The sequence below is a fragment of the Trachemys scripta genome, chromosome 3 (genome assembly GCF_013100865.1).
Source record: "Trachemys scripta elegans isolate TJP31775 chromosome 3, CAS_Tse_1.0, whole genome shotgun sequence".
Classification (NCBI taxonomy): domain Eukaryota; kingdom Metazoa; phylum Chordata; order Testudines; family Emydidae; genus Trachemys; species Trachemys scripta.
In genome coordinates, this window is record NC_048300.1 from 52,030,464 (window position 1) to 52,046,905 (window position 16,442).

Consider the following 16,442-nt stretch of genomic DNA (forward strand, 5'->3'; position numbering starts at 1 on the left):
AAGCCGGGGGTGCAGGGCCCTGAGTCCCCCAATACTCCGTGACAACCACATTTGACATTAGATTTAAATTAAGTTCAAATGCTTTCAGTTGTTTGCACAAATGACTTAGTCACCACCAGCAGTAGACTGCTAGAAATTATGTTACCAAATCCAAAATAAAACTAAAAAAAAAAAAAAAAATTCCAACACTTAATTTTGTGCTTCGAATTATTTATGCACAGAAGAAACTAAACAAGACACACATTCCAAGCATAAGACCTGATCCTGCAATGTGACCCACCCTCCAGGATTCTGCACAGATGTCTGGTGTCCAAGTTAGCAAATCAAACTGCAGGATCAGAGCCATATTTTGTGAAACACATAATTTAATAAATAAAAACATGCACATTGATTTAGAATATGCCAATGACCACGCTTGCACATGTTCTTGGGTTTTCAAGAAATATCTTTAAGCATGTCGAACAAGCCTGGCAACAGTTTTGAACTTCCAAAAGATGAAGCCGCTTATACAGTGGTCACCATTACAGTCAACATTTGCCAGTTGCTCCCACTTTAATTGACCACTAAAGCAAAATCTTCCCCTCAAGTAAAACTCCCCGTAACTTTAACAGGAGTTTGGTTATGTTAGAACGGCAGGAAGGGTTCCATAATGCACAGTGTTAAAGTCATCTCTGTATTTCTGAGCTGGATTTCCTTACCTGTGGACGTAATGTAACTGATGTACAGAATCAATCGCTATCACCATTTCAGCCAAATAAAAACGAGCCATATCTTCAGGTAACCTGTCCTCAAACTTGCTAAGCAGGGTGAGCAGATCTCCTCCAACATAGTAATCCATAACCAGGTACTGTGAGTAAAGGGGAGGGGTGGGAGACACAAAGAAAAAAAAACTGTTTACACAATGACTCAAAGACCAATACAATCCAAGTATAGCTAAGGGACTGCAGACAATTATTAATACTTTAGACGCCACTGAAGTGCTCGTCATGACATTTACTTAAAATAGAGACAAAACATTAAAAGAAGCATTTAAAAAAATAGCCTTCATAAATGTAACTTTTCAAATAACCTTTGACATTCCTTGTTATCCTGCAAACCATAAACTTGTTTTTAACAAATCTTTTTTTTGTAAGGATTTCATATTTACCTATGTCCAAATAAATTAAACAACAAGACAGGGAAAGTGTCTGTCTGGTTCATCATTCCAGAATCAAACAGACAAGATCATGAAGTTAAGATGAGAAGATTACTCACCTTGCAGTAACTGAGGTTCTTTGAGATGTGTGTTCCTGTGGGTGTTCCACTCCACGAGACAGTGCGTCCTGGCGCCGTTGATTGGAGATTTTCAGTAGCAGTGCCTGGTCGGGACGCACGCGCTCAGCTGCTGTCTCGCGGTCTCGTTAGAGTCTGCCTGAACACGCGCGTCCCACATCCCCCCTCAGTTCCTTCTCTACCGTAGAGACGTCAGAATAGTACTCCAAAGTAGAGGGGAGGAAGGTGGGAAGTGGAGCACCCACAGGGACACACATCTCAAAGAACCTCAGTTACTGCAAGGTGAGTAACCTTTTCTTCTTCGAGTGCTGTCCCTGTGGGTGCTCCACTCCAGGTGAATGTGAAGCAGTACCCACTATGGCTGATGGGACTTTGGAGTTGCGGCAGTGACGACTGTAGACAATACTGTGTGGCCTACTATGGTGTCTGCCGTGGTATCCTGCATGATAGCATAATGTTTGGTAAATGTATGTTCAGATGTCCACGTGGCCGCCTTACAGATATCAGGAATAGGTACATTATGGAGGAAGGAATGAATGTTGACATAGCTCGAGTAGAATGAGTTCTGATGCCTTCAGGTGGTTGGGCATTCTGAATGCGGTAACAGGAGCTGATGCAGTCAGAGATCCACTTGGAAATGCGTTGCTTAGAGATAGCCGCACCCTTCAATCTCTCGGTAGTGGAGACAAATAGCCGCGGGGACTTATGAAATGGTTTAGTCCTGTCTAGATAAAAGGCAATTGCTCGTCTGATGTCAAGGGTATGTAGAGCCGCTTCGTGCGGAGTCTAATGGGATTTGGGATAGAATGCAGATAAGTATATTGGTTGGTTAAGGTGGAAGGACATCACCTTAGGGAGAAATTTAGGTGGGGTCGCAAGGTAACTTTATCTTTAGAGAAGACTGTGTAAGGAGGGTAGGACATCAGCACTTATTTCCCCTAGTCTCCTTGCTGATGTTATAGCAACTAAAAAACCTACCTTCATAGACATGTGGAGAAAATATGAGGTAACTAAGGGCTCGAAGCGAGGTTTCATAAGATCGCGAAGAACTAGGGTTGAGATTCCAGGCAGCTGCCGATGGATAGATCTCAGGGTAGAGATTTTTCAGGCCCATGAGAAAGCGTTTTATGGTGGGGTGGGCAAAGAGTTAATATTCGTCCAGAAAATCATGGAAGGTGGTGAGGGCCGCGAGGTGTACTCTGATAGAGCTGAGTGATAGCCTGTCCTGTTTTAGTTTTAAAAGGTAGTCTAGGATGTTAGGGAGGGTCACAGTATAGGGTGTCAAATATTTATGGGAGCACCACATGGAGAAGCATTTCCACTTCTGCAGATAAGTCTTATGATTGGAGTCTTTTCTACTATGCAGGAGGACATACCGGACTTGCTCAGAACATGCTAGTTCGTGGGTCTGGAACCATGAAGGAACCACGCTGTCAGGTGGAGTTTCTGGAACAGCGGGTGAAGAAGCTGGCCATTGTCCTGAGAAAGCAGATCTGGTCTGTTGGGGAGAGTCCACAGAGGACAGATGGACATGCAGAGCAGGTAAGGATACCATGAGAGAGTTGTTCCACGGGATGAGGAATGCGTCTCCTAGGGATGCAGTCCCAAATCCTGCTCTGGAGCAAAATAGGTGGCATTTGTGATTCTGGGTTGTGGCAAAGAGGTCTATCGACGGAGTGCCCCAGTGGGAGAAGAGCTGTTGTAGTATCGTGGGATGTAATTCCCATTCGTGTTCTTTGGAGAAGTGTCTCCTGAGTGTGTCGGCTGTAGTGTTGTGACATCCGGGTAGGTATGAAGCAGTAATTTCTATGTATCTTGCATCTGAAGAAGTGAGGTTCTTACCCACGAAAGCTTATGCTCCCAATACTTCTGTTAGTCTTAAAGGTGCCACAGGACCCTCTGTTGCTTTTTACAGATTCAGACTAACACGGCTACCCCTCCAATAATTTCTATGTGGTATTGTATGCACCAATTCCACAATCGGATGGCCTTCACGCATAGGGAGTGTGATCGTGCTCCCCCGTCTGTCGATGTAAAACACACATGCTATATTGTCCGTTAGGACCCGGATAGATTTGTTCTTTGTGAGGGGGAGAAAGTGAAGGCAGGCTTGTCTCACTGCTCCGAGGTCTAGAAGATTTATGTGCAGACACGTCTCTGGCCAGGACCAGCGGCCCTGTGCCGTGTGTCCCCTCAGGTGCACTCCCCGACCAATCAGGGAAGCGTCCATGGTGAGCACAAGTGCCGAGGAGTTTTGCTGGAAGGGAACACCATGCAGAGGTTCTCTGGTCTTGTCCACCATTGTAGGGAAGCTAATACGTTCACTGGAGGAGTTAGCATCATGCAGAAGCTGTGTCTGCTGGGTTTGTAGCTGGAGTTGAGCCAACCCTGAAGACATCTCATGTGCAGCCTGGCGTACTTCACCACGAAGGTGGTGGCTGCCATGTGGCCAAGGAGCTTTAGGCAAATTCTTGCCTGTATTCTGGGATGAACAGAGAGCATGCGTATGAGATGTGTAATAGCGTGGAATCTGTTGTGTGGGAGAGAGAGTCCGGTTCGGATTGAGTCCAGGTGAGCTCCGATGAATTTAATCCGTTGTGTAGGTGTCAGGGTGGATTTTGGGAAGTTTATTTGCAGGCCTAAGCTGTGGAAGAGGGAGATGGTGAAATGGGTAGCTCATAATGACTCGTCGTATGAGTTGTCTTTGATGAGGCAATCATCTCCATAGGGGAAAAGTATGATCCCGTGTCTGCCGAGGTGGGCCACGACTACGGCTAGGGTCTTGGAGAATACTCTTGGTGTCTGCGCCTAGGAGGTCTAGTGCAATTCCTGGCTATATCGTATGGTCTGGGCTGGGGCCGGTGATATTGTTGTGTGCGTGGCCTCTGATAAGGTTGATACCGTTGTCTCCTGGGAAGGGATGGGTAAATGCCCAGGGTGTGCAGAGTTGCTCTAGAGTCTTTCATAGTGTGAAGGACTTCATCGTGTTGTTTTTTTGGAAAAAAAGCTTATCTTTCTCAAAAGGGGAGGTCCTCCACTTTGGTCTGAAGGTCTTTGGGGATACCGGATGCAGACAGCCAGGAAGATCTGCGCATAACCACCGCAGTTGCGGTAGTGCGGTCTGCTGTGTCCGCCATGTCTAGAGATGCTTGTAGGTCTGTTCTGGAGACCAATTGGCCCTCGACAAGGACTGACAAAGTCTGCTCTTCTGTCCTCCAGGATATGGGAGGTAAAATCAAAGAGTTTATTGTAACTGTCGAAGTCATAGCTTGCACGTAGGGCAGAATAGTTTGCAATTCTGAATTGCAGAGTGGAGGAGGTATAGACCTTGTGGCCCAAGAGGTCAAGGCGTTTGAGTTCTTTGTCTTGCAGGAGGGCCAGTAGTGCGGCTGTTTCGTCCTGTGTGTCGCTGCATTCACTACAAGAGAATTTGGTTGTGGATGGGAAAATAAGAAGTCTACGTCCTTAGCAGGAACATAATATTTACGTTCAGCCTTTTTGCAAGTTGGTGGGATAGAGGCTGGAGTCTGCCAGAAGGTGTCAGATGGTTCTAGGAGTGATTCGTTTATGGGGAGCGCAATCTGTGAGAGCACAGAGGGTTGGAGGATTTTGAGGAGTGTCTCCTGGACCTCCTCTAAAAGGGATGTCCTGGCTGAGTGCCACCCTCTTGAAAAGTTCTTGGAATTGTTGTCCACATTCTGTGGAGGCAGAAGCATGAGGGCTCCATCTGGAGCTGATGGAGAGTTAGGAGTCCGTGAATCAGGGTGTGGTCCATAGCCCACCTTTAGGGGGGTAGGGTAGTTCAGGCACTCTAGAAGTAGATGGAGCTGGAGATAGAGGCGCAGAAAAAGCTTGTGGTCTGGTGGAAGAAGCATGAGGATGAGTGGCAGCAGGAGCTGGCCAAGGGTACCACTGAGGACAAGGCATGGGATAAGAGAAGTTAGGTGCCGCCCACAAGGGGGCGAAGTAGGGAAACTGAGGCTGATGGTTGTGAGCCATGACCTGAGGTGCAAAAGGTTCCAGTGGAGGAGGAGAGGCAGGTGGGGAGAACTCTGCCTGCTGCTGCATATCGGGCTCGCTGTCAGTGAAGGTAGTCAGGTCAGGTGGGGAGAGCGGCTGGTCAAAGAGTGAGCACTGTGTGTCAAGGAGCGGAAAGTCAGGTTGAGTGGCCACTGAGATGTTGTCCTGACTTAAGAATTGTTGCTGCTGCTCCCTGGGCTGTGATCCTGCTAAGCGTGGTCTGTGCTCAGAAGCATGCACTGACTTCTGTTTTGCTTTCCCCGGTGCCGCGGGTTGTTTGTAGGCGCTCTGCGGGAGGTCCGCTGCTGCTGCTGGAGTGGCAGGCAGGCTTGGTGTGGACGTTCTTGTCGGCATCGAGGCAGAACGCGCTGTTGGCACCAGGTCTATTTTCGGTGCCGAGGAGACCTTCCCGGTACGGGAAGTTGGGTCCCTGTCTCTGCGCGAGGCGTGGCTGAGGTGCTGGGACGGTTGGAGGCGCCTGCCTTCAGCACTGTCAGCACTGAGGGTAAGGATCTCGCAGGAGACCCTTTACCCTTTTGAAAGTCTCTGGACGGAGACAGTTGGGCTTCCTGCCTCTTCGCATGAGAGGGTGAATCCGTGCTCCCGATCGGTTCAGACCTGGCCGGGGAGCGTGAGGGAGAGAGTTTGCTATTGCCGGTCTCCATAGGTGGCTGTAGGGATTTCTCCATCAGGAGCATTTTCAGCCGCAAGTCCCTGTCACAACGAGCCCTGGTTTTGAGGCTGGTACAATGAACACACTTGGCAGGGTCGTGTGTCTCGCTGAGGCACTTCACACAGCGTGTCTGTCGGACTGTGGTATACAGTCTTGACAGGAAGCACATTTCTTAAATCCTGAAGACCCTAGCATTCCTGCACTAGGAATGCCAGGGGAGAATGTGTCAACGGAAGACAAATCTTAGGAAAAAAGTTTTTTTTGTTTGTTTTGTTTTGTTTTAAACTAGGTAACTATTCTAAAGGAAGGGAAATAACTGGAATGTTACTAACTAACTATTTCTAGGTCTTTGTACTTGTTTCCTTCAGAGACCAGGGAAGAGGATCAGCACTGCCCTGAGTCCCGTCTTCAGCTGAGGACGGTTGAGAAGGAACTGAGGGGGGTGTGGGACGTGCGTGCTCAGGCAGACTCTAACAAGACCGCGAGACAGCAGCTGAATGCATGCCTCCCGACCAAGCACTGCTACCAAAGATCTCCGATCAATGGTGCCAGGACGCACTGTCACCTGGAGTGGAGCACCCACATGGACAGCACTCGAAGAAGAAAACTCAGTTTCTCTTATAAAAATCTCCTTAAGTGGAATGCAAGAGTCTTAAAAGTATTAACTGGAAAAAAAAATTGGGTTAGCACGGGATCTTATTTAGGGGCCACACATTTCCCAAAACAGTTTCTCTAGTTTGATGCAATTTCTTCTTCCCCACCTCCTTTAAATGATTGCATTCAGAAAATAAACGCTTTACCTTAAACCAGTCTTGGGATAGGGAAGGACCAACAGATTCCCTGTTCATAGTACTGGGTCCTTGTAGATGCATAGTGCTGGTTCATAGTACATTATAATTCCATATGCTGTTGACATTGTGTACAGTGTAGGACATATCCACACACAGTGAAAGGGATTACTATTTTGTAATTTCAGTCACAGAGAAAAGCAATTTTTGAGTTTACTGATTTAAAGTTAAGTAAATGTGTTTCCCAATGAAACATAAAATATGATTGCAACTGGATGGGATGATCACAGATTTTGAAGAGACCATAACCCCTCTTCATTTTCCTACATTATGCAAACTAAACTCTGAAAATGCATTTAAATTTATGGTCAAGATGACCTGAAGCAGATCAAATAAGCTAAAAACTTTTGAGGCTTATGAGTCCCTCATTTTTCTGTAACTGAAAAAGTCCTCCAAGGGCTTGTCTACATAGCAACACAGTGAGGACTACTGGGGTGTGAACTGTGGAGAGCTCTAACGTGTTGCACCCTAACTGCTCCTTGTAGACTCCGCTGGTGAGAACAAAAAGATGCTAATTCGTGTTGATGGTAGCATCAACACAAACTAGGTGCGTTTTAGTTTACGCCAGAAGGTTTTACACAGGGCAGTTAGAGTGCAACACATTAGTGCACTCTACAATTCATATCTCCAAAATCTTTACTGCTTCCATGTAGACATGGTCTGAGAGTCTGGAATCAGGGATAGCACTGAAAAGGCAAAGTGGGAAAAGAAAAAAAAGATTAATTTTCTGGAATTTCATCAGCAGCTGAATAAACAAAACTGGCACCGTATCATCGCCGAAGTGTTTCCATCACTGTTGCTGAAAAACCGTTATAATATCTGTGACGCTGGCAGACCCTGTGCCAGCTCTTGCCAGGGCCCCATGCCTCACTGAACACTGACAAATGCACAGCTGGAAACCAGACTGGCTTACCTGTGTGCTAGTATACTTAAAATAGATATTAGAATTGTAAGAATGGTTTTGTGTTTAGACTTTACGGAGAGCTGGTAGGATGCTGCATGTGTTAATCCTACTTATAGGATTGCTCTGTAACTATAAAAATGTTTGCTAAAACTGTCAATCCCCCACAGTGAAGAGAGAAGCATTACCAAGTGTGAAATGCTAGTTTACCACAAGAAGTGTTATCTCCTCCCCAACAAAAGAAGGTCTCTAGACATCAGACAAGCCACTACGGACAAAAGACTTTGTTGGATTGCTTTCCCCACACCCCTGAAGGTGGTATGTGCACAAGCCCTCATCCCATCACAGCATGAACCCCGGGGGAAGGCAATAAAAGTGCCTGGTTAAGGAGAAATTGTTATCCCTATACTGCTTGATCTCTGAGGGGCAAAGATTTCTAGGCATAAGCAAGGGATCTCCAACTGTGTTTAGCTTGGGTTAGCTATAAAGGACATATAGAGTTTACTTATTATAGAAGTTTCTATTATCTTTTCAAATCTAAGACTAACTCATTTGTGTATGTTTATCGGCTTTAACCTTGTAAACATTTCTTTTTCCTAGTTAATAAAACTTTTGATAATTTATTATAGTATAGGCTACAAGCATTCTCTTTGGTTTAAGAGCTGAAATACAGTTGACTTGGGGTAAGAGACTGGTCCTTGTGGGACTGGGAGTAACCTGAATATTATTGTGATTTTTGGTGTAAGGGACCATCTATCACAGAGACAAACTTGCCTGTGTGGCAAAATAGACGGGAGTGCCTAAGAGTAGTGTCTGTGACTCCATGTTAAGGCTATTATAGTACTTTAGGAGTTCACACTTGGTACTTATTTGGTGAAATCTAATTATAGAACATACAGCCAGTTTGGGGTTTGTGCCCTGTTTCTGGACAGTCAGCCCTGAATTTGGAACTCAAACTCATGAGCCACTCCAGATGGCATGACAATACCTTTTCTGTGAAACTCGGAGGCAAATTTGGATTGTTCCACATACAGTGTGTAATTAGATTATCTGGCCCTGTCAAGGCTAGAAAAACTATTTATGGTTGACAAAGATTGCTAACAGTATGGGTCCCCCTAGAAAAACATCCAGCTGGGTTTGAAAATTGTCTGGATAATCTGCATAGGACCAAACTTTTCAACACCTATTACAGAAAGCAAGGATAATATAACCTTGATCATCATGATGAAAGACTAATTAATTGATCAAATTTTCCACCAAAATTCACAATAATACTTGAAGGTCTCCTACTCAAGTTCATTCCTTTATTTACTATTTCTTTATTTTCAAGGAAAATAGTGTATATCCATGTTTCCAATAAACTCTCTTTACAGTAGGATACAGTGATCTAGGAGTAATATATCACAAGGGTATGGTGCTGTATATTTTCAATTTGCCTATTTCTAACTTCAATGCCAACATTTTGTGGATAGTCAATTTCATGGATGTTCCTTCATAGTCAGTCAGTCAATTTTCCCTTTTTTGTGTGTGTTTCTTTTGAACAGCAACAGAGGAATGAAAAACATTTTAAAATAGGACAAAATGATTGCCAAACCCAGAATAATTTCACAGGGAAATTCAGGACAGGTAGGGAATCTTGTGCCTTGCCCGCCTAAGAGGAGAGCAAGACATTGGGAGAGGGGGATCTCCCCAACATTAGAGTCTATATCAGTGAGGAATAATGTTTACCCCTCCATATTTGGTCATCCTTAAGGTTTTTTGTTGAAAGATTTTAGTCGCCATTTGAAGAGGAAACAGATTCTGTTGAAAAGAAAAGTAGTTTTGGATCCTGTGTTTTAGAACTCCACTGACTGTAACAACTTGAAACATATTGTGACCTCCTCCTGGGAACCATTTTTTAATTTACCAATTGTGGTGGAGAAATGAATAAAGTCTTTCCACAAAGTCTTCAAAATATCGATAATCAAAATGTTACTGTGTTGCTGTCTGCCATTGAGTTGCAAACCTGCTATGCTGCGAGATGTCTTGCCAGCATGCCTTACACAAGGCAAATAAGCTATGGTCACTACTGCCCTGAAAAATCAATGAAATGAGATCTATAATATCAGAAAGCCTCCCAGGTAATACTTTTTAAAAGCTGCAGTGGTTGTATACAGAATGTGATGGTTATTAACTGATTTGCTGTGTAGTGGTTTTGCTCTCATCCATCCATTCTTTAGTTATTGCTAGGATTAGATTTTTATTGGTAAATGTCGGTAAACATCAATTTTGCTGTACACACACACACACAAACCGACAACAAATATTTTCACCTTAATAACAGAAAATTACAGACAGGCAAAGAAAGGAAAATGCTGCTTGAGAACGCAGAGTTTGTATATTTTGACGTGATCATGACAATTTGTGTTTTAACTGTTATAAAGCTTTAACTTTTTGAATCTCAACATCTACTATCATAAAATAATTATTTTCTGACACTCCTCCATTAATTTCTGTGAAAATTTACATTAATCAAAACAGAAAAAAATGCTTAAAAATAAACATTGATATTAGCCATCAAAATTATAAGTAAAAATTGAATTCTGCCAAGCCTACTTATTGCTGAGAAAGAATGCTGGAAAAAACTGCAACAGCATTCCTTTTTCTTCACTGAAACAGGATCTTGTGTATTTGTCTACAGCAATCATTCACCCTTTTTAACACAGTATATTTGGAAGCCATTCAAAAAAAATGTAGTTGATGCAACCATAAATACAAAGCGATTTTTTTGTTTGCTTGTTATACAGCACTTTTATAACTTCATTCTATTATAAAAGAAATTTTTCCAGGCGTAACAAAAGCAATAAAGTGATAACAAAATATCATCTAACGCCCAAGCCTGTAAGTAGTCACATTGAAGTCATTGGGACTAATCATGTGCTTGAAGTTAAGGGTGTGCATGAATATTTTCAGGATCAAAGTTAAATTTGTAAGGTGAATTTTTAATGCAACAATGGAGTGAATTCTTCGGACAATATACGAATCACTGCCTCAAGTAGTATCATTCATTCACATAAATGTATTATTTTTTTCTTCTAAAACCAAGATTGTTAAGAAGATCAAAGAAAGAATATTTTTAAACTGTTCTTTATCTATACAGTAGTAAGGTGCAGTTCAACGGATTTCACAAGTTGGTTGGCTGGTCAGTTCTCATGTTGTCAGATGAATAGTGTAGAGGTCACCAAATGTCTTATGTACCTACATCATGTTCCATCCTGAGCAAAGTAGAAGAACTAAAAGCTGACCATATAAATTCTTTATATATCAAGTATATACACCTTTATATATATATATTTATATATATATAAAACCCTGAGGAATTCTCAGCTATGCACATAAATTCCTTGGTTCTCGTTTGGCAGACCAAACAAGAGTTAGCCAAGGAATCTTTCAACCAAAGATGATCTGATTCTCTCATTTCCAGTCAGTTCTCTAAGATCTAATTCTCTTGTGTGAATACTCTTGTATACAGAGATCAGGTGAAAAAGGAAGCATACTCCTAGAAGGACTTAAAAATACTCTAACGTCCAAATTATGACTTTTTTCAAGCACTAAAAGACTGTCCTTTGAGTGACAACTGAATCAAATCAGCAAGTGTGCACATTTATACTACACTCATACAAGAGTCACAAGTCAGCATAAAGAACGTGAAATAGGAAACAGAGCAGGTCCAAATATTATTATTAATTCATTTTGCAACTCCAGCAAGGCCATTGTATATACTTTAAAAAAATTTTTAAACTGTCTCTTAATGGTGAATAGACAAAATACAAATACAATGATGAAAAAGAATTCACTCCACAGAAGTTGTTGAATGAATGTTGGACCAAAATATGAATTTATCTACACTCTAGCATAGAACAGTAAATATAACTAAAACTTAAAATTTACATTTGTATTAGTTTACGATATTAGTCCTTCAAAATATTCTCCAGTTTCTGAGTAACTTTATAGCAAATAATCCGAAAAATATTGTAACCTGATAACAAGCAGCTAAAACACCCTCAATTTTTATGATAGCAGTAAACCTGTACATGAGAAATTTAGAAGAGACTATACAATATGCTGAAAAGGAAACTTAGATATCATATGTAGAAATAAATTAAGATGCCACTAGGACACAGTAACCCCAACTCAGTTGTGCATATTTATAGTATGTCAAAGTCTTCTTCACAAAAATGTTCCTTACATTTTTTTTTTATACTTGTGCTTTCACAGTTGTGACAATAAAAAATAAAGATTTAAGGAAAAACTGAGCTGACTAAGCTGCAGATTGAAGTTTTCCATTATAATAAAAACTTCACTACCAATAAATTGGGCAATATATCCCTGTATAAAGTGTGCAGACCCATCATATCTAGTAATTATTTTTATGTACTGCACAAGTCACTACTGCACAGCATCACAATGCTTCCACAATTAAAAATCCAACTAATAATTTTTTTAAAAACCTGTTTAAAAGGGTAAAAGTGCAAATTAAGGCTGTTAAATATGTATTTATTGCTGGAGTTTAACACAAAGGCATTCAATTCAGGTCATAGATCTACCTAAATTCTGTATCACGGGTACTTTTCACATGTATATAATATGTATATAATATACTCAAAGCACGTATTAAAATACTGAGAACTGTTTGAAATGGGCCACCCTCATTACCACTACAAAAGTGATTTTTCCTCCCTTGGTATTCTACTGTTAATGGAATTGTCTCATTAGACTGACCCCCCCCCCACTTAGTACGGCAACTCCCATCTTTTCATGTACTATGTATATATACCTGCTACTGTATTTTCCACTCCATGCATCTGATGAAGTGGGTTCTAGCACACGAAAGCTTATGCCCAAATAAATGTGTTAGTCTCTAAGGTGCCAGAAGGACTCCTCGTTGTTTTTGAGAATCAGACAGTTTTCCTGCCTTTTTCTCCCAAATGAAACTCTATTTGCAAAACTAGCACATGTTAACAGACCATCAATGATAAAGAATGGAAGCGGCTCTGCTCAATGAGTACATTGAGGAAAGAGGCTAGATTAAAATTAGTTCTGGCTGGCGGCAACTCAACATATAATGTTTTCTTAATAATACTGCTGGCAGTCAGAACAGAGTTATAGTTTTTACTGGTTCATATTACTCAATCAGGAAATGGAAAACCTGGGCCATGATCCTGCTATCAGATATACACAAGCAAAGCCCTGAACATGTGCAAAGACCAACTGAAGTTAAGGGAATGCTGCAAGATTGCAAGAGGCTGTGCTCGTGCATCCAATTGCAGGATCATGACCAAAAGTCCCAGTTCTGTAAGTCCTACATTCATGAATTTCCTTTACCTTAAGGACCAAATCATACCTGCTTTACTCCAGTAACGTTACTGAAGTTAATGTGACTTCATCTGTGAAATGACCAGGAAGTAGCCCTTAGTGGCAAACTGGGATTTTAAAAAAATATATATATAACACCTACTAATGACAATGCTAAACAGAAGTAGTAAGACTTCAAACTATCAAAGTGTATGTATCAAGTGTACTTTACAAGACAGGAAAGTAAATACAATAAGCTTAGCAACACAATTCAAGTGTGCTACAATTATTTTCTTAAATGACAAAGATTTAGTAAAAATTGATCATCCTTTATAAATTAATTTTCCTTCTTGAATCCTATATATTACAGGATAACAGTTAAATGTAATATGAAAGATTAGATTCTTTCAGTAAAATTTTATGATGCAAATACATTTCTAAAATGTACATCAACTTAAGTTTCAGCATCAGCATGCAATAATTCAGTTTACTATGAAGAGTACCGAATCACTATGTTTTTAAACAGCTAAGTAACATCATAACAACCCAAGCTTTTCAGAACAAAACCAAAAGGCATTCCAATTACATTTCAGACATACTTCTTAACAAAAACGTATTTAGATACTTTCATCTGCAATTATAATATTCAGTTCTACGCAAATTGATATTTTTTTAAAGTGGCTTTTTTAAGGTATACCGTGGCTTTCTGTACCCTTCTGGGACTTTTGTGGTTAAGCCCCCCAGCCAGCAGGAGGAGACAGTTCAGAATTGAAATTATGCCTCTCTACTCGTTGCCAGAGCCCAGTTGGGTGAATTTCAAATCAACAGGACTGTTCCAGTTCCAAAATTGAATAACAATAATCTTTATATCTACCTCTAATTTCATAGCAGGATAAAAAATTAACCGCTACTTCATTCTGTGATTCAGACCAGGATTATTGGGACAAAGTAAATGACAAGATTATAGAAAAGGTACGGTAATATAATTGCAAGAGCACTCCCAAAGGACAAATAGTCAGATTACCTGATAACTACTGGTTAAAGAAGTCTGCCCAATAATTGCAGACTTGTACAGAGAACAAAGCAAACTAGCATCTTGAGATATTCATGGCCAAATTCACTAAACTCCCTGACTAGTTTCCATACTAATAATGCATTTAACAAGGTTTTGATGCATATGGAGATTCAATTTCAACCATAGGGCTAACTGTTGCACACACACTATATCTGTATCTCAATATCACAGACTAAAAGCCTAAAATCACTTGAATAGATATTTAAAGGAACACTCACTAAATAGTTGTCATCCTGGAAGGCATAGTGCAATGTTGTGATCCACTGGTTATCTCCATTCACTAGTACATCCCTCTCTTCTCGAAAACAGGCTGTCTGAAGGGGAGAAAAGAATATTTTAGTTACAATAGATATTAGTATCAAACAATGCATGTATGTCGTGAAATGGCAATCAAATACATAGGATGACATTACAAGATACATTTATCCCCCTTCAGTAAAAGCCATTTAATCCACACTCCTGACACGTTGAGAACATGGGGCCAGCAGTGTATCGACACTTTACATCTACTTGGAGTACAATTGTATTTCCCAGTTATTGTTCTTGGGATGAAGACAGAAAAAACAGACTCTTCTGCTCACTGTCTCCAGATTACAGGTCAAAATCTGCTCACAGACCTGTTCACGGAGAAGTCAATGAGATTATAATATGGTATCTGAGGGCAGAACTAGCCCTACATGTGCACAATTTCTTCTGTGAGCTATATATGTTTCTATTATAAACACTCATTTTCAGGATTTATAACTTGTCCAAAAAATTACAGCCACACAATTGTACTGCAAGACTGATTGATTCAGTACAAAACAGTGCTGTCTTATCTACAGCAACAAGACAATGTCAGATTCGCACCCCAACCTATGTATTTGCTGCATTGAAAAAAATACAGCAACACTCTTTATTTTAATCAGAGCTGATTCTCTGTGAGACTATTTGCATTATATAATTTATAAGCACAATTATGTTTATATAGATACACAAACACAATGACCCCTATAGTAATGCAATTGAAGTCCACAGGAGTAGGATCTGGCGCTACATATTATGGGTTTATTTCACAGCCCTGTCACTCCAGGTTTACACTGGTAGTCATATTTTATATGCGCAATATTTTTCTAATGATTATAAATAAAGTAACCTCCAGCTACTTCCATCTTCCCCTCAATCTATTAGTCAAGCTAGCCGATTTCTTTTTGGCATCTTATCTGAGGGTTTGGCTATGTTAGAATTAAGTTGACGGTGAGACATTCAGGAGGACATGTTAGAGACAGACTGAGATGCAAGATGGGATTGAAAGAAGCAGATTTACGAGTCATTGGTCTAAAGATAGTAGTTGAAATCATGTCAGCAGATGAGATTACCCAGTGAGAAGGTATAAAGCAAGAAGAGGAGCAAGCCAAAGATGAAGTCCTCTGAGATCCCACACAGGGTAGGAAAAGAGAAGAGGAGAAACCATCAAGAGATGCTCAGGAATTACTGGAGAGGTAGGAGAACCACAGGAGCACAGAGTTGTGAAAGCCAGGGGAGGATAAAATGCTGAGAAGGAGAATAAACAGTGTCAAACATAGGAGATAGATCAAAGTGATTAGTGTCCCTGAGACTTGAAGAGGAAAATGTCAGTAGCAATCTTGGAGAGAGCGCATTTGGTAAACTAGAAAGGAAGGATGCCAAACTGAAGAGGATCCAAGATGGAACTGCAGAACAGGAATTCCAGGCCATGGCTATAAATGATCTTCTATGAATTCAGAGTGAAAGGCAGAAGAGGCATAGGGTGATAGTTGAAGAGGCAGATGGACTTTTTTAGTTTTTGAAGATGCAGAGACCTGGACATTCTTGGATTTTGAGTGAGAGCTGGCTAGAAAAGGATGAAAGAGAGGAGGAGATTAGTAGATAGATGGATATTTGGACGTAAAGTGTAGATGAGACACTCTGCCAAGATATACTGTAAATATTCTGCTACTCCAGATACACATTTAATCAGTTTCTGTCAATTTCATCAGCTTAAACCATATACTGTGTCTTCATATTTAAGCAATAGCTTAAAGAAAAATCAAACTTTTTCTTCCTTATTATTTTTTCAACTTCATTTCCAAAACCAGCTAAATACCAGAATGAGTATGGTTATTGTTGGCAGTGAACTTTGGAGAGGGACAAATAAAGAGTGCAGCTTAATGATTTTTGCGTAGAGCTGAAGCTAAACTTATAAGAGCAACCAAAAAACACCAAATCTTGTTTTGACCAGTAAAATGAGCAAATGTGATACAGAGGTCAGAAAGAAGAAACACTTGCTCACTTTTTACACCTGAATAGTAACACTATGCA

The 16,442-nt window shown here is 40.9% G+C and overlaps 1 protein-coding gene across 9 annotated transcripts in view; it reads right to left on the bottom strand.

The window, feature by feature from the left end:
• Nucleotides 1-16,442, bottom strand: part of CDC42BPA (CDC42 binding protein kinase alpha) — a 337,912-nt gene that overhangs the window by 194,414 nt on the left and 127,056 nt on the right. For all 9 annotated transcript variants that reach the window (XM_034764724.1, XM_034764720.1, XM_034764722.1 and 6 more), the window contains exons 4-5: nucleotides 14,342-14,437; nucleotides 699-847 (exon numbers count right to left, since the gene is read on the bottom strand). In XM_034764724.1, the coding sequence (XP_034620615.1) occupies nucleotides 699-847; nucleotides 14,342-14,437 (245 nt within the window). The remainder of the gene's footprint in view (nucleotides 1-698; nucleotides 848-14,341; nucleotides 14,438-16,442) is intronic.